This window comes from Glandiceps talaboti, chromosome 16 (genome assembly GCF_964340395.1).
Source record: "Glandiceps talaboti chromosome 16, keGlaTala1.1, whole genome shotgun sequence".
Lineage (NCBI taxonomy): Eukaryota > Metazoa > Hemichordata > Enteropneusta > Spengelidae > Glandiceps > Glandiceps talaboti.
This window is the reverse complement of record NC_135564.1, coordinates 388506-405455: the sequence shown is the minus strand read 5'-3', so window position 1 is coordinate 405455 and position 16950 is coordinate 388506. Positions and strand designations below refer to the sequence as shown.

General features: G+C 36.8%; 1 protein-coding gene across 1 annotated transcript; it reads left to right on the top strand.

The window, feature by feature from the left end:
- The first annotated feature begins 3063 nt into the window (after positions 1–3063).
- Positions 3064–10981, top strand: LOC144447628 (protein SSUH2 homolog). Its single transcript, XM_078137705.1, has 12 exons — positions 3064–3118; positions 4558–4860; positions 5337–5426; positions 5706–5946; positions 6709–6838; positions 7125–7310; positions 8109–8171; positions 8615–8730; positions 9065–9157; positions 9685–9787; positions 10136–10240; positions 10694–10981. Exons 1-12 carry the CDS (start codon positions 3103–3105, stop codon positions 10838–10840), a joined length of 1593 nt encoding a protein of 530 aa, XP_077993831.1. The 5' UTR covers positions 3064–3102; the 3' UTR covers positions 10841–10981.
- The last annotated feature ends 5969 nt before the right edge of the window (positions 10982–16950 follow it).

Sequence of the window (16950 nt, the reverse complement as noted above, 5' to 3'; positions counted from 1 at the left end):
CTTAATAATAACAAAATAAAACGTGCAAGATCCAACTGCTATTACATCTTAACGAATGTGAGCTCGTGTGTGTTTGGCTGACTAAAAAATACGTCTTACTTAGCGAAAGAGCAAGTGGTTCGCTGGATATTACAATATTTTTTGTGTTCAAACAAGTCACCAGTGTCAAACTCAAAATAAGTAGAGCGTAGCTAGCGATGGCTGCAGACAGTTGTCGTAATAACATAAACGTCGATCAATTCAGTTCTCAAGCCGAAGATCATAAAAAACAAGCGAGAAGTTATTCTCATCAATGTCAGACACAGATGATACAAAAGAATAAACGTCATGCCTTGTTGCCAGCAGAAGTTTGTTGACGATCACCGTCCTCCATTTTGAATATCATCGTTCTCGTTTGTTCGTATTTATGTACTCCAGTAAGCAAAGGAAGGGGGCGGCCAGGCAGATTCGCGAATACACAGCACCGTACACATGGTACACATCATACCAAAATCCCAGGCATGTAAATATTACTTGAAAATCAATTAAAATCAAAACGTTATTAAAGTAATCTAGTTTTTATTATCCTAAATGTTGTAGCCCAGTCTGTATATTTTTTTGAAAGCCGTGGTGAATTTTACTGAACTTCATGGTACATGTATATCATAGCCTAGCGAACATAAAATCATTATTAAGTCTTTAGACCGTTTTAATATCTATATAAACGGACACATTCCAATATTTACACAGACAATCATGCTACCCGGACTCAGTTTTTAATGGGTTCATTACGGGTCAAACAATCAGATACATACGAACATGTAGTAACGAAAAAGAATTTCAAAAGAAAATGAATTCTTCACTGAAAACTGAAACTGACGAAAAGAGGCTATAATAATGAAACAGAAATAAATAACTCCATCAAGGAAGTCCATTATCGTAACAGAGAGACATCTCGAAAGCTGGACACCCACAAAGGAGACCCCATTGGTCTTCAAAACAGCATTACATGAACATATCTCATGTACGAGATGCGATAACTAAACACTGGGACGTAAGCAGACAATGATATATTAAATCAATTACTAGTACATCCAAAAAGACCAATGTTATCATAGCGGTTCTAGGACAAATGCCCCCGGACAAACGGACGAAAGAAAATCAATATTAGCACACTTTAAAATATGGCCCCCAGATTTGTCAGACACAGAAAAATTCCTTAATATAATGAACAGTAAAAATGAGAATATAATTAAAGAAGTGGCTAAATACACATACACATGCTTCAAACTTAGAGAGCGATACACTGTCAGCTGCCTCGAAAAAACAAATACATAAATATTTTAAACATAAGCCGTTTTGTTTTTCTCTGTATTGTTATTGTAAGGTTATTTTCCTTCTTTATTGTGAATAGGTCTGATGTCCAGATTTGGATAAAGATACAATAAAGAATTATTATTATCATCATTATTATTATTATTATTAATAGGAATGTTGAAATACTGGCATCTCTACTTGGTGAACAATACGAGTAAACTCTGGGCAAACAAATTTGGGAAGGTGAATTTATCATAACAACTGCGACTGATGAAGAGACCCTATAGCTGGTTTCGAAACGTTCAGCTAGAAGGATCAACTATTACCGAACCGGGAAAGTATCGCCAATATATTTTCCCTACTCAAACCAACCAAAAAATTTAAGCGTTCAACCCTTTACGTAACAGCCACACGGCTGGTTATATCTAACCCAATCTGATTAAAATCTGATGTTAGATAGGCTGGTTTTCCTGTATTTACCTTTATTCCATCGTTATTGCGTCTTTTACGTTAGTCTGTTTCCTGGGCGAACGCCTTTCCAACAGTCACTGGTTTTTCGTTTTTCTTGTTTGCAATAGACAAACGAAAAACAAATGGACGGTATATACACGGACCGTAAACGCATCGCTGTATCCATTATGGAGACATATATTGCCGCACATATGATTAAATCTACATTATTATAACCCATGCATTTTGAGTGTATCAACGTATCATTCAAAAATAGCATTTGTGGACCGATTTTTACGGGCTCAACAGATATTGCTGTATACAAACGAGATCGAAACTTCCCTGTCTTGTAGAAAATATGAACCTATCGTCAGTTTCATCATCACACACAGTCTTATCAAATATCCACCCTTTCAAGTCTTCATAATTTTATTTATATCTCCAACAAAGACCCCTTGACAAACATCATCAGGGCGTCACTTTTCTTTACATGTCGTCTACTGTAGAAATTCAATCGATATGCAAATTAACATTATTGTTTGCGGGATGACGTATTTATCGGGGGATGAACTTGTCACTAAACATTGCTATCGGTACTGGCTATTCCTCTCTAACAGGCATCAACAACAAACTGATACATAACACGAAACTCAAGTGAAAGAGGATATTTAATGAGAATATTGATACATGTATTTTATATAGATTTATGTCTAAACATTGGCTTGAACTTGAATGATCAGCCTAACGAGAGCCATTCGGTTTGTATTTTAACAAGAAAGGGGAAAGCAATATCCTAACTTACATGTATGATTATAGAAAACCCACGTTCAGTACTCCATCGATATACATTATTCGTGTGTAAAATGTAGTAGTCATATTAACATCCCATGCCTATTATATGTTAAATGTATATTAGAACATGCATCTATGAACTCGTTTCTGATCCGAGCCAGGGGTAATAATTGTAAAGCGCTTTGAGCACGGTGTGGGAAAGCGCTATATAAGAACCCAACATTATTATTATTATTATTTACATTTCAATGCATGATTTATTACCAGGCCTGTGAACTTCCATTTCCTGTTGTTTGGTGCATTTACATCGTCAATATCTGAACGACATTAAAAAAAAAACCTTAAATTTTAAATACATATCCAACGTTTGCACGAGTCAAAATCATACGCACAGTTCCAGACCTGTGATAGAGAGACTGTGGTAACGATCCAGTAAAACTGAAAGAATATGAGTGACACCCACCGAGTAGTGTTTTCACCTGTTGCCATAATAAAGGTCACGACATAAAAAAGAAGTAGAGACCCTTTACCGTACCAAACAAATCCTATAGCCCAAGTAGTATCATGGCATCCACACAAGGTAAGAAGAGTATTTATTTATAGATAATATTATCGTCTATGTATCTTGAGAATTCAAATATTAACTGCTGAAACAACATAACATACCCTTGGCTATTAGTGGTGCCACAGTCCCTCTATCGTAGGGATAAAGGGACTGCACGACTGTGGTGAATGCATAATAAAGGTCAGGTGGACGCAACAGGTCTTATTGAAAAGTAACTTATGAGAAGGTCAAAACATTTCGTTGTGCGCGTATCAGTACATCAGCCTTTAGAATTTCAAATTTAATAGACATAGTCTTAATTGCTGGTTATGCTTATATTACCAATTGCAGAGAACCTATAAGCTTATTGTAGAATGTGAAAGAATGGCGGTAGAGAGTGTAGTTTCATCGTACATGCCCAACACAAGAAGACCACAACAGTAGACATCAGTCCGATAAATTACAAAATGTAAAACATACGACAGTCGTCACTACTTCGATAAATTAAACCATACGGAAGTCGATGACCGATGTGCGTTTTATGATATTATCGAGTATGTTGACGTATCTTCAGTGCACTATTGTAATTTATACAACAGGTTGTTTAAGCGCATTGAATTTTGCGTGTCCCAGAGACAATGGATCTCTCGTCAACGTCTGTGACGTACATTATAAATTAATACCATACACAGTGGAAAGACTTTGTCGCTCACAAGTTAATATCATAGAATGTGTGATCATCCGTTCACGTCGTAGCTTGCTATATACTGTTCGATGCTTGTAATATTTATGTCTAAGAAAGGTATGTCTGATTTTTCAGAATGAAAGTTAATTTGGAGACAGTTTAATAAAAGCAGCAGAAACGTACACCTGTGTTGCACCATATGCTAAATAAGAACTTAATGAGTTTTGCCATAAAGTAAATACCGCGGACATTATTGGAACTATTTCAGTTTCGATTTTGAGATAATGTTGTCTCCAAGACAATTGACTGAGGTAAGGATTCCGGATTGTGTAAATTTTACACATATTGACACTCCGCCAGCTTTGGAAAAGAATACGACATCTATAATTCTATTCCTGACTGACATTGTGTTTCAGCAGAACTATATTGACATTGTTAGCTGTGTCATCGTCATGACTACCATTGTCGGCAACCAGACGACAGATGATTGTAAAATAGTTGCATAATATGGTCACTTGGAATCTTTACTTTTTACAGAAAATGACGAAGTGCGATTGTTTTTGACAAGTACAGGCCATGATACTTCCAAGGACAGACCTACGAAAGAGGAATGTTATTTTTGCCTATCTAAATTTACAGAGAAACAACATTTGTTGTCAAAATTATATTACTGCGAACACATCAGTAACACATCAGTGCCGTAAATAGACACAGGACTTCGTCTCTGAATTGGAATGCTAATATCAGTTGTTGACATTGTCTGTTATACTTTCTCGTTGTCTTCCATCAGGGCATCCATACCCTCCACCACAGCAGGGATATCCTCCTCAACAGCAGGGGTACCCTCCACCGCAGCAGGGATATCCTCCACCGCAGCAGGGGTATCCTCCACAGCAGCAGGGATATCCTCCCCCGCAACAGGGGTATGCTCCCCAACAACAAGGATACCCTCCTCCGCAACAGGGGTACCCACCCCCACAGCAGGGTAACCCTCCTCAACAACAGGGATACCCTCCCCCACAGCAGGGATACCCTCCTCCACAGCAGGGATACCCACCTCCACAACAAATGCAGCCAAATGCTAATGGAGCGGGTATGTAACATTCATCTATCTACTAAGCCATTGCAAAAACGATTCACATTATTCACATAAATCACTATGAAGCCAATATCACTATGAAGCCAATATCACTATGAACGAAAATTCTAAATATCATTTTATTTTAACGCGTTTCCTTAAAAAGACGACAAAAGTGTAAACTGTCTTTGAAATTTCTGCTAAAGTTTTTGCACAGCTCTTCAGAACAGACCAGGCTATTTATAATGTTTCAAAGAAATTATATTCAATTTGAGCCAGTTTTATCATTGGAAATGTTTGTGTTCCTGAATTCTGTCAGAGTCGTCTCAGCAAACCTTTGTTTCAAAACAGGACTATCAAGTATCATAACAACAGAATTGACACACACACCTTGTCTATTCTCACTCTATAAAGTACATTTCTTGTTTGATTTTTCCCTCGCGTTTGACTTCTTCATCTATTCTTACTTGAAATCTACTTCTTTATTCTAGGCAATCCTCCCCAACAGCAAATGGCAGCACCTCAACAAACGCAGGCAGCTCCTTTGCCAAATCAGGTGACACAAAATAATGAGGGACAAGGTAAGTCAAAGTTGAAAGGTCATACATACATACATACATACATACATACATACATACATACATACATACATACATACATACACACACATACACATACACACATACATACATACATACATACACACACACACATACATACATACATACATACATACATACATACATACATACATACATACATACATACATACATACATACATAACGTAGACAACTCAGTGATACAGTAATACTAGTATACTAATATACATTTTTTAATTTTTTTTCTGTTCTGACTGAAGGCTGGCAACCTAATCAAAATGCAGGCGAGAACGGGCCTTCTTACAAGTGGGATAACGTTCCAGACACTGACCCTGACAGTGACGCGGAATCTGTTGCTGACGAAGTCGGTAAAGTTGATGTGTCCGATATGGCAAAGGTTGAGGGGTATGAACACGTTGGTGTCGATGTTGGACAACCAATACCACCACCCGTTTATATTCCTCCAGGGGAGGAGGAAAAACCAGAGGAAAAATATGGCGAGTGAGTGGACTATAAATGCAGTCTTCAGATTATTAATAACCTTCAAGACTACCACTGTAGACATTACTAGTAAAATTATGAGGTGATTCAAAATGAAACGAAAAGTTTTGAAAGATCACTTGTCACTTTCTCATTTCGACGGCCATACTGTCATATTGGTATTGGTGGTATGACGTTCACCATATGCGCAATCGGAAGCCGGGGTTCAGGTTTGGATTTAGAGGTGATATGAAAATGAAACAAAAAGTTTGTCAGTTCCTTTGTCACTTCATCAATTATATGACTTCAACATTTGAAAAGACAATATCATATTTAAAAATTTAAAGATAAAATGTGACTTTTGGCATTCATGGTTGCTGTGACCGTTGTACAAGGATGGGTATAAAGCTGGCAACGGGGGCACGATAGAAACGAGGGGACTGAAACGCTCGTATACAAATGAACACACAAACACAATAGACAAAGAGATAGACACAATAGACAAAGAGATAGACACAAACACAATAGACAAAGAGATAGACACAATAGACAAAGAGATAGACACAAACACAATAGACAATGAGATAGACACAAACACAATAGACAAAGAGATAGACACAAAGATGAAAATGAGATCACAGTGACGTTAAATAAAATAACATCGTTTAAGGACGGGGAGATTTCTTTTAGAAGTACGTACGATAGTTAAACACAGTAAGAATGATAGAAAGTAAGAATGATAGAATCTCGTTTTTGCTTACAAAAATATGACTTGACTTTCAGGGGAGGAACAATATCAGAAGAAGAAGCGAAGGAGGCCATGTTGGCATTCGTTGCGGAGCACTGTTGCTATGGTTCCCGACCGGCAAAACAAATGACAATAAAGACCATATTGCCTGGTAGCGCATTGCATGTAAGTGTTGGTCGTCGAATAAAAACACCAGAAACATCACGTTATCAAAGAAAAACACCCTTTGAGATACAACAACAACAACAACAACAACAACAACAACAACAACAACGACGACGACGACGACGACGACGACGACGACGACGACGACGACAACAACGATGATGACGACGACGACGACGACATCGACCTGGTAAATAATCATATGAACAAAATTAAAACAAAACATTACCTCCATATTCTAACAATCGTTATAATTCAACTATTTCACTAATATGCTATATTTCAGTACGAATTGGAGACTTACACAGAACAACGTTACACTAATCGTGTGTACCAACCGTATTACGGTGGACCTGTCGACGGACCCATGAATGGAATACCACCTGGACCGTGGCAAATTGACATTCAACCTTCGCAGTTGTTTTCAGATCACACGAAACTGGCTGAAGTTCCACATACATCATCGCTTAGGGTACGTAATTTGCTCATTTTTATCATCAAATATCGTACTTAGTACTTAAACTTTGAGCTAAGTTTTAGCGCAGCCATGTAAGGGGTTTCCTCGTCTATTTCTACACACTGTGGTTCCCACTGATATCACCAGTTGAAAAAATGATATCGGGTGACAGGTACTGTATACCCGATCAGCCAGATTAGCTCAACATCACGTGAAAAAGCATCATAAACGAACCTTAACCTGGAACCAATCAAATTGATTCACCCGACAAAAGAGCAGAATAATGTTTTAATGAATCGCAGTATAACATAAAACAATCTAGTACATTAAGAAAACAAAACTATCGAGCCGATAACTGAATAATCGAAGTTTTAGCCATATTAAAGTTATAAACGTCGCGTTTGTTGATTTAATCCAAATATTTTTGATAAAATACGGATGTACTTTGACTTCTCGTTGTCTCAATACTTTATTGGAGCTTTTGACCCTACTGCCAGGTATATACGGAACAACAACGCAGAGTTGAGTGTACTCCGGTTTTCAAGTCTGTTTGATTCAATGAAGTAGTCAATCTTCGCATCCGAAGGTTGCCGAACAAAGCCGAGGGATGACAGTATCTCTATCTGGGGGTAGTCGTTTAGTATTGCAATAGTAGCACGGGCAAGACCACGAAGATGAATATTTGTTCATATCGAGTGTTAATTCTTGGGGTTCGAACCCTTCTGGAGTTAACATTCTCTATATCCCGGAGAATTTGGAGTTAACATTCTCTATATCCCGGATAATTTGAATTGTATCCATAATCTTTTCCAGGATTGTCATCGATGCTATGCTAGGGGATTTATCAGATGTGGTCGATGCTACGGACGTGGAAGGGTAAGTCCAGTTGATATGTTTAAATTAAACTCTGTCTCCTTCAGACAAGCGTCCTAATTAGTACTTTTATTGTCATATCAGTCAAATTGCACAAATCTAGAATGCTGACGTTTGAAATTTAACGATGTTATTATTTACTCGTAGCAACAAACCAGTCAATCACTCAATCGGTCAACGATCGAATCAACCAATCACCAACCAAAAGACAAATCAAATAAATGATCAATCAATCAATCAATCGATCGATCGTATCTACAATGTTCAAGGTACTTACACACATTTATAAAACTCCTGTCCCCCTTAAAGTTTTCTACAAATTCAGTAGTATCTCACAGTCCAATTTATTTGAGTATTAATTTGACGGTAGATGACAAATAGTCACACACACACACACACACACACACACACACATTTTATTTTGTTTTGAATTATGTTGCTACTAGGTTCGTTGTTCTGGATGTCGAGGCAGTGGTAGACGGAATAAACGAGTTAAAAGAGGAGACCATTACACAACGATACGAGTTAGTTGTAGTTCGTGTCATGGCTCTGGAAGGAAAAGGTGGGTGATCTTGAAAATACGACTAGTAATTCAGTAATTCATTATCAGCAGTCGATGAACAAATAAACGAAAGAAAAAACTTGATAAAGTATAATAAATTTGTCAATATAGTAAAACAGTCGGTCCACACACTAGCTATAGGCTGATGGACTAACCTGCATTATCTTCCTAACTATATGTGCCTACATATCCACCTATCTATAAAGCATTCCATTAAACAATACATTTGCAAAACGATCATGCAGTCAGTCAGTTACTCATTCTTTTAAAACAAAAGACTATTGTACTGTACACTATCATTATGCCTAATTAAATGGAGATATTTTCATTTTAGATGTTACCGTTGCGGTGGAGATGGACGTGTGACGTGTCCTACCTGTAAAGGTTGTTGTACTCTGAGATGGTTCATACAATTAACCGTTAACTTGTAAGTATAGGTTAGATCTTTATACAACTGTTGATACAACCTGTCATATTAATTATAATGTCAGACCATCCTGGCAGTCTAAAACTTAATTGACAAATGTGCCACTTCATAGGCTAAATATGGGATTCAGTAAGGGGGTGTTCATATCTTATCGAACTGGTTTACTCACATGGATTAAACAGACGACAGATATGATCTATCTATCTATCTATCTATCTATCTATCTATCTATCTATCTATCTATCTATCTATCTATCTATCTATCTATCTATACGATGGGATGGGTCCAGTGGAACAATCATACACGTAGATAACGGAAGGCAAGAAAGCGACTAGTGCTTATAACGATACCATGCAGGATACACGAAAGAAGAATGGCAGCCAGATCTAGACTGAAATACATGTAGTTGGGTCCCACAATCTGGTTTATGATACTCGTATTAAAATGCATTGATATGTTGATAGTTCAAAAAATTAACCCCACCTAATTTCCTTTGTATTACAATCCTTATATTTTGTCTTCACAGTAAAAATCACCTTAGTGATTATATTCTTGAGAAGTCTGATATGCCGGATGAACTGATCAGGGATGTTTCAGGTGTCATCCTCTTTGAACAGACGCTATTAGCTGTAAGTCATCTAAACAAGTCTATTAGTTGACTTAGATTACAATGTGAATTCACTAAGTATCTTTTCCCTTTGAATAACGTCAAGAATCGTTGATATTCTTAGGTCTGGGGGGATTTTGGCTAACATATGGCTATTTTTCCCGGGAAAATATAGAGAGGAGATTTAAAAAGGTCGAATCCTTCAATTAAAGTAGGCTTATAGAATATTTTCAAAACACATTTAGTGCCACTTTGAAATACATACATCTTGTTTGTGTAATTGACAAAAGTTAAACTTTTAAAATTTGGCTAGAGTATATTGTTTTTGTAAATATTGTCACAATTAATCTCTTTGTTGCTTTTCTATTAGGTTTGGCCAATTTCATGTTATCCAGTGCCTGAAATCAATCAAAACTCATTAGCTTTGGTTACTCAACATAGGAATGCTTGGAATGATCAACGGAAACTACAACAGGTAAATGACTAAATACATTTATAAAAGGTATGGTCCATAACTTTGTAGTTTTTATGGCTTTATCTTGTGGTATAGTGAAACAGCTGTGTTTTAGTTAAACCGTGTCTAGAGACATTACATGGGAAAAGTTTTTTTTTAATTTCAAACTATATGAAACATGGGAAGAAGTCGTGTTTATCATCCTTTTGAAATAAATATGGCGCAAAGCAAACGGCATGGATAAATGGCATGTAAATGGTAACATGGTGGCAGCAATGTAGATTATGCACACAGTGGTTCTTCAACTTTTTCCTAAGAACTTTTACTATTCAGAAACAAACAACAGCAGCAATATGAAGTTTACTAGCAAGCTATGCAACCTAAACCTTATTAGTAATCGCCATGTTCATTTCAGAATTAGCCAAATTAGATATATGTGATTGACAGGTCCATCTATCTCGTTGTTCATTTCAGAGACAACGTCTACGAGCTGTTTCAGTCAGTGAAGTTCATTACAACTGGAAGGATGTAAATACACGTTATTGGGTGTACGGAAATGAAAGGAGGGTATACGCACCGGACTATCCCCACCAGTGTTGTTGGGGCTGCAATATATTGTAAAGAAAGATGAATATGATTGGTCGATTGCCCATCAGACTACTGTGCACTCACCAGTATTTTTACGAGTATACTGACAAATGTACATGATTGGACAATCAACTGAATTTGTTCAAATGTACGTTAGATATACATAGATTAGTTTTATATTATGCCATAAATAAATTCTCAATTTTATTTACCTTTTAACAAATTGGTATGTAACCACAATTTGACGTTGAAAGAGTTACACCAATGTGAATACCAGCCTTGCAATATACAAGCAACTCGTCCATAAAATGAAGACAAGGATAGAACAAATAGAAGAACATTTTGTATCACAGCTGGGAACTCTACATTTCATTTTCTTACAAAACTAATTCACTCTTTTATGGTGTTTTATAAACCACTGTGTCAATAGTGTAATAACTGTATAACCTTAGCCCACCCATTCTGAGGTTTAACTATGCATCATAAGGTATTTTTCTTCAGAACTTGTTTACATAAACGAGGAAGTATGTGTTAACATGTACATGTATATATCAACTGCCATATTAGAACAGTTACTGTTATGGTAATTAGGCATGGAAATCCACATTTTAGGCCTACATCATCACAATTTGTACTTTTATACCTTTTTATGTCACAAACGTTACTTCATCTGTCATCTTTGCAAATACATTATGCTGTGGAATAAACATTACTTTATACATATACCCATATTCGTCTCGATACAAAAATATACAATTACCTATCTCGACATTAGCTTGTACTTCCACTGGACAACAGTGAGTTTACCAATGACCAACAATTTGACGAGAGGTAGCACTCACTAAATGGATTTGCAGCTATGGTGATGTGAATGATAAAGTGCATAGTTTTTTGGCAAACAAAGTACTAGTATATTAACAAACAGTAAAATAAAGACAGTGTCTCTATTAGTTGCAAGCTAAACCTGAATTGCATTATGGTGGATCTAAAAACAACTTGAATATTTAGATATCTTTCTTTATTCAGTCAAGGAAATATGAGTTATCTAAGGGGGCTTGTCACTATGGGTCGCTAAATATGAGTTATCTAAGGGGGCGTGTCACCATGGGTCACTAAATATGAGATATCTAAGGGGGCTTGTCACTATGAGTCACTAGGAACGTCATACATGTTACCAAAAGTTATGTAAATGCTCTTTCAAAAGTCACAAAGTACTAACAACAAATATATTGAAATACCAGTAGCTGTAATGAACTATTTTTTTCATAATGTTTCTCTTATGCTTTACTTATATAGTGTTGTTATATTTGCTAGTCTTGTGTATGATTGTCTAATGGATCAAATCATGATACTAGTACAAATATTGTAACATTAAACAATGAAATGGCAGAACAATTAGATACCATATTATTCCCCAATATTTTCCGTTATTCAGCTGAGGAAAATATTCATGACCTAAGGGGACCCTGTCATTACTCGTCAAGAGACCTCACAGTGACAAACCCTCAGCGAGTATATTTCCACTAGTTTGTAATATACAATGGTTACAATATGGAAGACCTCACAGTAACAGACCCTTAGTGAGTATATTCCCACTAGTTTGTAATATACAATGGTTACAATATGGAAGACCTCACAGTAACAGACCCTTAGTGAGTATATTCCCACTAGTTTGTAATATACAATGGTCATAATATGGAAGACCTCACAGTGACAAACCCTTAGGTGAGTATATTCCCACTAGTTTGTAACATACAATGGTCATAATGTGGAAGACCTCACAGTGACAAACCCTTAGTGAGTATATTCCCACTAGTTTGTAACATACAATGGTCATAATATGGAAGACCTCACAGTGACAAACCCTTAGTGAGTATATTCCCACTAGTTTGTAACATACAATGGTCATAATATGGAAGACCTCACAGTGACAAACCCTTAGTGAGTATATTCCCACTAGTTTGTAATATACAATGGTCACAATATGGAAGACCTCACAGTGACAAACCCTTAGTGAGTATATTCCCACTAGTTTGTAACATACAATGGTCATAATATGGAAGACCTCACAGTGACAAACCCTTAGTGAGTATATTCCCACTAGTTTGTAACATACAATGGTCATAATATGGAAGACCTCACAGTGACAAACCCTTAGTGAGTATATTCCCACTAGTTTGTAATATACAATGGTCATAATATGGAAGACCTCACAGTGACAAACCCTTAGTGAGTATATTCCCACTAGTTTGTAACATACAATGGTCATAATATGGAAGACCTCACAGTGACAAACCCTTAGTGAGTATATTCCCACTAGTTTGTAACATACAATGGTCATAATATGGAAGACCTCACAGTGACAAACCCTTAGTGAGTATATTCCCACTAGTTTGTAATATACAATGGTCACAATATGGAAGACCTCACAGTGACAAACCCTTAGGTGAGTATATTCCCACTAGTTTGTAACATACAATGGTCACAATATGGAAGACCTCACAGTGACAAACCCTTAGGTGAGTATTCCCACTAGTTTGTAACATACAATGGTCACAATATGGAAGACCTCACAGTGACAAACCCTTAGGTGAGTATATTTCCACTAGTTTGTAATATACAATGGTCACAATATGGAAGACCTCACAGTGACAAACCCTTAGGTGAGTATATTCCCACTAGTTTGTAATATACAATGGTCACAATATGGAAGACCTCACAGTGACAAACCCTTAGGTGAGTATTCCCACTAGTTTGTAATATACAATGGTCATAATATGGAAGACCTCACAGTGACAAACCCTTAGGTGAGTATATTCCCACTAGTTTGTAACATACAATGGTCACAATATGGAAGACCTCACAGTGACAAACCCTTAGGTGAGTATTCCCACTAGTTTGTAACATACAATGGTCACAATATGGAAGACCTCACAGTGACAAACCCTTAGGTGAGTATATTTCCACTAGTTTGTAATATACAATGGTCACAATATGGAAGACCTCACAGTGACAAACCCTTAGGTGAGTATATTCCCACTAGTTTGTAATATACAATGGTCACAATATGGAAGACCTCACAGTGACAAACCCTTAGGTGAGTATTCCCACTAGTTTGTAACATACAATGGTCACAATATGGAAGACCTCACAGTGACAAACCCTTAGTGAGTATATTTCCACTAGTTTGTAATATACAATGGTCACAATATGGAAGACCTCACAGTGACAAACCCTTAGTGAGTATATTCCCACTAGTTTGTAACATACAATGGTCATAATATGGAAGACCTCACAGTGACAAACCCTTAGTGAGTATATTCCCACTAGTTTGTAACATACAATGGTCATAATATGGAAGACCTCACAGTGACAAACCCTTAGGTGAGTATTCCCACTAGTTTGTAACATACAATGGTCATAATATGGAAGACCTCACAGTGACAAACCCTTAGTGCATGTAAGTAATTGGCCCAAAACTGACAAAGTACGGGCAGAGTTACGAGCTCGCAAGTCTCAAGTACGAGTGACGTCACTCATACAGAATGAACGTACACGTACGCTGCATATCACACTTACACATGTTACATGCACTCTCAGACAAATGAAACGTACCGTACTACATAGAAACCCTTTTTAATGAATTGTACTTATTTAATACTAAAACTAAATACAGAGTTGAATATAAGATTGTTGAATTGAATATGTGTAGAATAAATCAAAAAACGTATTTACAAGAAAGACGACGACGTGGTGGACAGCTGATAAGAACGTATTGTTGTCATGGTTGCATCTATAAATAGTGTTCACTGACATGTAAATGTAATCAAATTGTATCAATGTGTATAAAACGATGTGTCCGCAATTTAGCCACTCAATGAGAAGAAAAAATAAAGTTCAGAAAAACGAAGTCAGGGGTTTCTGTTTCATTGCACGGCTGTCTGCTGCTTTTCTGGGTAAACTACGGAGCAATAACAACTGGGTAGGTTCACAATCAGGCTGCGACTCTAGCCATAACAAACACGGAGAAAGCATAGCTGCCGCTTCGCCGTGCAATGGTACTGGTTCACACGGGACATCTTTTTCGGCTTTATTAAGGTTCACGATCGAATGAGGATTCCTTCCTAGACATCGCAGATTTATAGGTAGGCCGAAGCTGAAAAAGTTTTACACCTTTGAAAATCTTTATTGGAAAAAGAAACGAAACTCCTTTCACTTCTGACCGACAATCATCTTTTCGGTATCACAGTCAATCATCAATGGTTGCGTTACATCTCATGCCGACAAGTTGTTTGAAAGTCGCCACTATAGTCAGAGTGTGACATGCCGTTCTCACCATTTCACAATCATCTCAAATCTTTTATGAATCATACAAAAGACAACGGGGCGGTCAATAGGAGAACAACTTTATTGAGATGTTATTGAAGGTGTGATCGTTCCAATGCACCCGATGCAGTCGTCTTTTGCTCACGTCATTCAAGTGGTGGACAGTGATTTTATGCACACTGTAGCTCCAAGACAAACCGCGCTCATTCACAAGTCGATCGTCATTCATCAAACTTCAAATTTTTACCGAAACATTACTTTGATATCAGAACAACAAATTTTTTCGTGGGACACGTAGTCAGCTCGGATGACCGATCAATTCAGATATTCGCCACGTACTCGCGGAATACGACAAGCGTGAGTCCTCTGCGTACTCATCGAAAATTAGGCCAACTGCAAGAGTATGACGTCACCCGTATATGGAAATTACGAGTTCAGACGTCACTCGTACTTGAGACTTACGAGCTCGTAACTCTGCCCGTACTTGGTCAGTTTTGGGCGAATTACATACCTCCTTAGTGAGTATATTCCCACTAGTTTGTAACATACAATGGTCACAATATGGAAGACCTCACAGTGACAAACCCTTAGGTGAGTATTCCCACTAGTTTGTAATATACAATGGTCACAATATGGAAGACCTCACAGTGACAAACCCTTAGTGAGTATATTCCCACTAGTTTGTAACATACAATGGTCACAATATGGAAGACCTCACAGTGACAAACCCTTAGGTGAGTATTCCCACTAGTTTGTAATATACAATGGTCATAATATGGAAGACCTCACAGTGACAAACCCTTAGGTGAGTATTCCCACTAGTTTGTAATATACAATGGTCACAATATGGAAGACCTCACAGTGACAAACCCTTAGGTGAGTATTCCCACTAGTTTGTAATATACAATGGTCATAATATGGATGAATCAGAAGTGGCATAAAGCAAAATTATGAAATAAATCCATGCATAAGTACTTTCACAAATGATCAACAGCAGTGGCAGAAGGCCAAGTAGGTGAGATGCAAAAGTCATCACCCGGGACCATTCTTGGTGGTTGATAGAAGCTATTACATTTATGATTACATTGTGTCTGAAGAATGGCATGACAAGCCATGTATATTTGATTGTGAGTGTAGGCAATGTTTACTACAATGTTACTACAATGTTTACTACAATGTTACTACAATGTTTACTACAATGTTACTACAATGTTTACTACAATGTTACTACAATGTTTACTACAATGTTTACTACAATGTTACTACAATGTTTACTACAATGTTACTACAATGTTTACTACAATGTTACTACAATGTTTACTACAATGTTACTACAATGTTTACTACAATGTTTACTACAATGTTTACTACAATGTTACTACAATGTTACTACAATGTTTACTACAATGTTACTACAATGTTACTACAATGTTACTACAATGTTACTACAATGTTACTACAATGTTTACTACAATGTTTACTACAATGTTACTACAATGTTTACTACAATGTTACTACAATGTTACTACAATGTTTACTACAATGTTACTACAATGTTACTACAATGTTTACTACAATGTTACTACAATGTTACTACAATGTTTACTACAATGTTACTACAATGTTTACTACAATGTTTACTACAATGTTACTACAATGTTACTACAATGTTTACTACAATGTTACTACAATGTTACTACAATGTTACTACAATGTTTACTACAATGTTACTACAATGTTACTACAATGTTTACTACAATGTTACTACAATGTTACTACAATGTTTACTACAATGTTACTACAATGTTACTACAATG

Excerpts from the sequence above, each read along its gene's own strand:
- LOC144447628 (XM_078137705.1), top strand. Across the intron at positions 5,947-6,708 it reads CCAGAGGAAAAATATGGCGA|GGGAGGAACAATATCAGAAG; the intron begins GTGAGTGGACTA and ends CTTGACTTTCAG. Across the intron at positions 6,839-7,124 it reads TGCCTGGTAGCGCATTGCAT|TACGAATTGGAGACTTACAC; the intron begins GTAAGTGTTGGT and ends GCTATATTTCAG.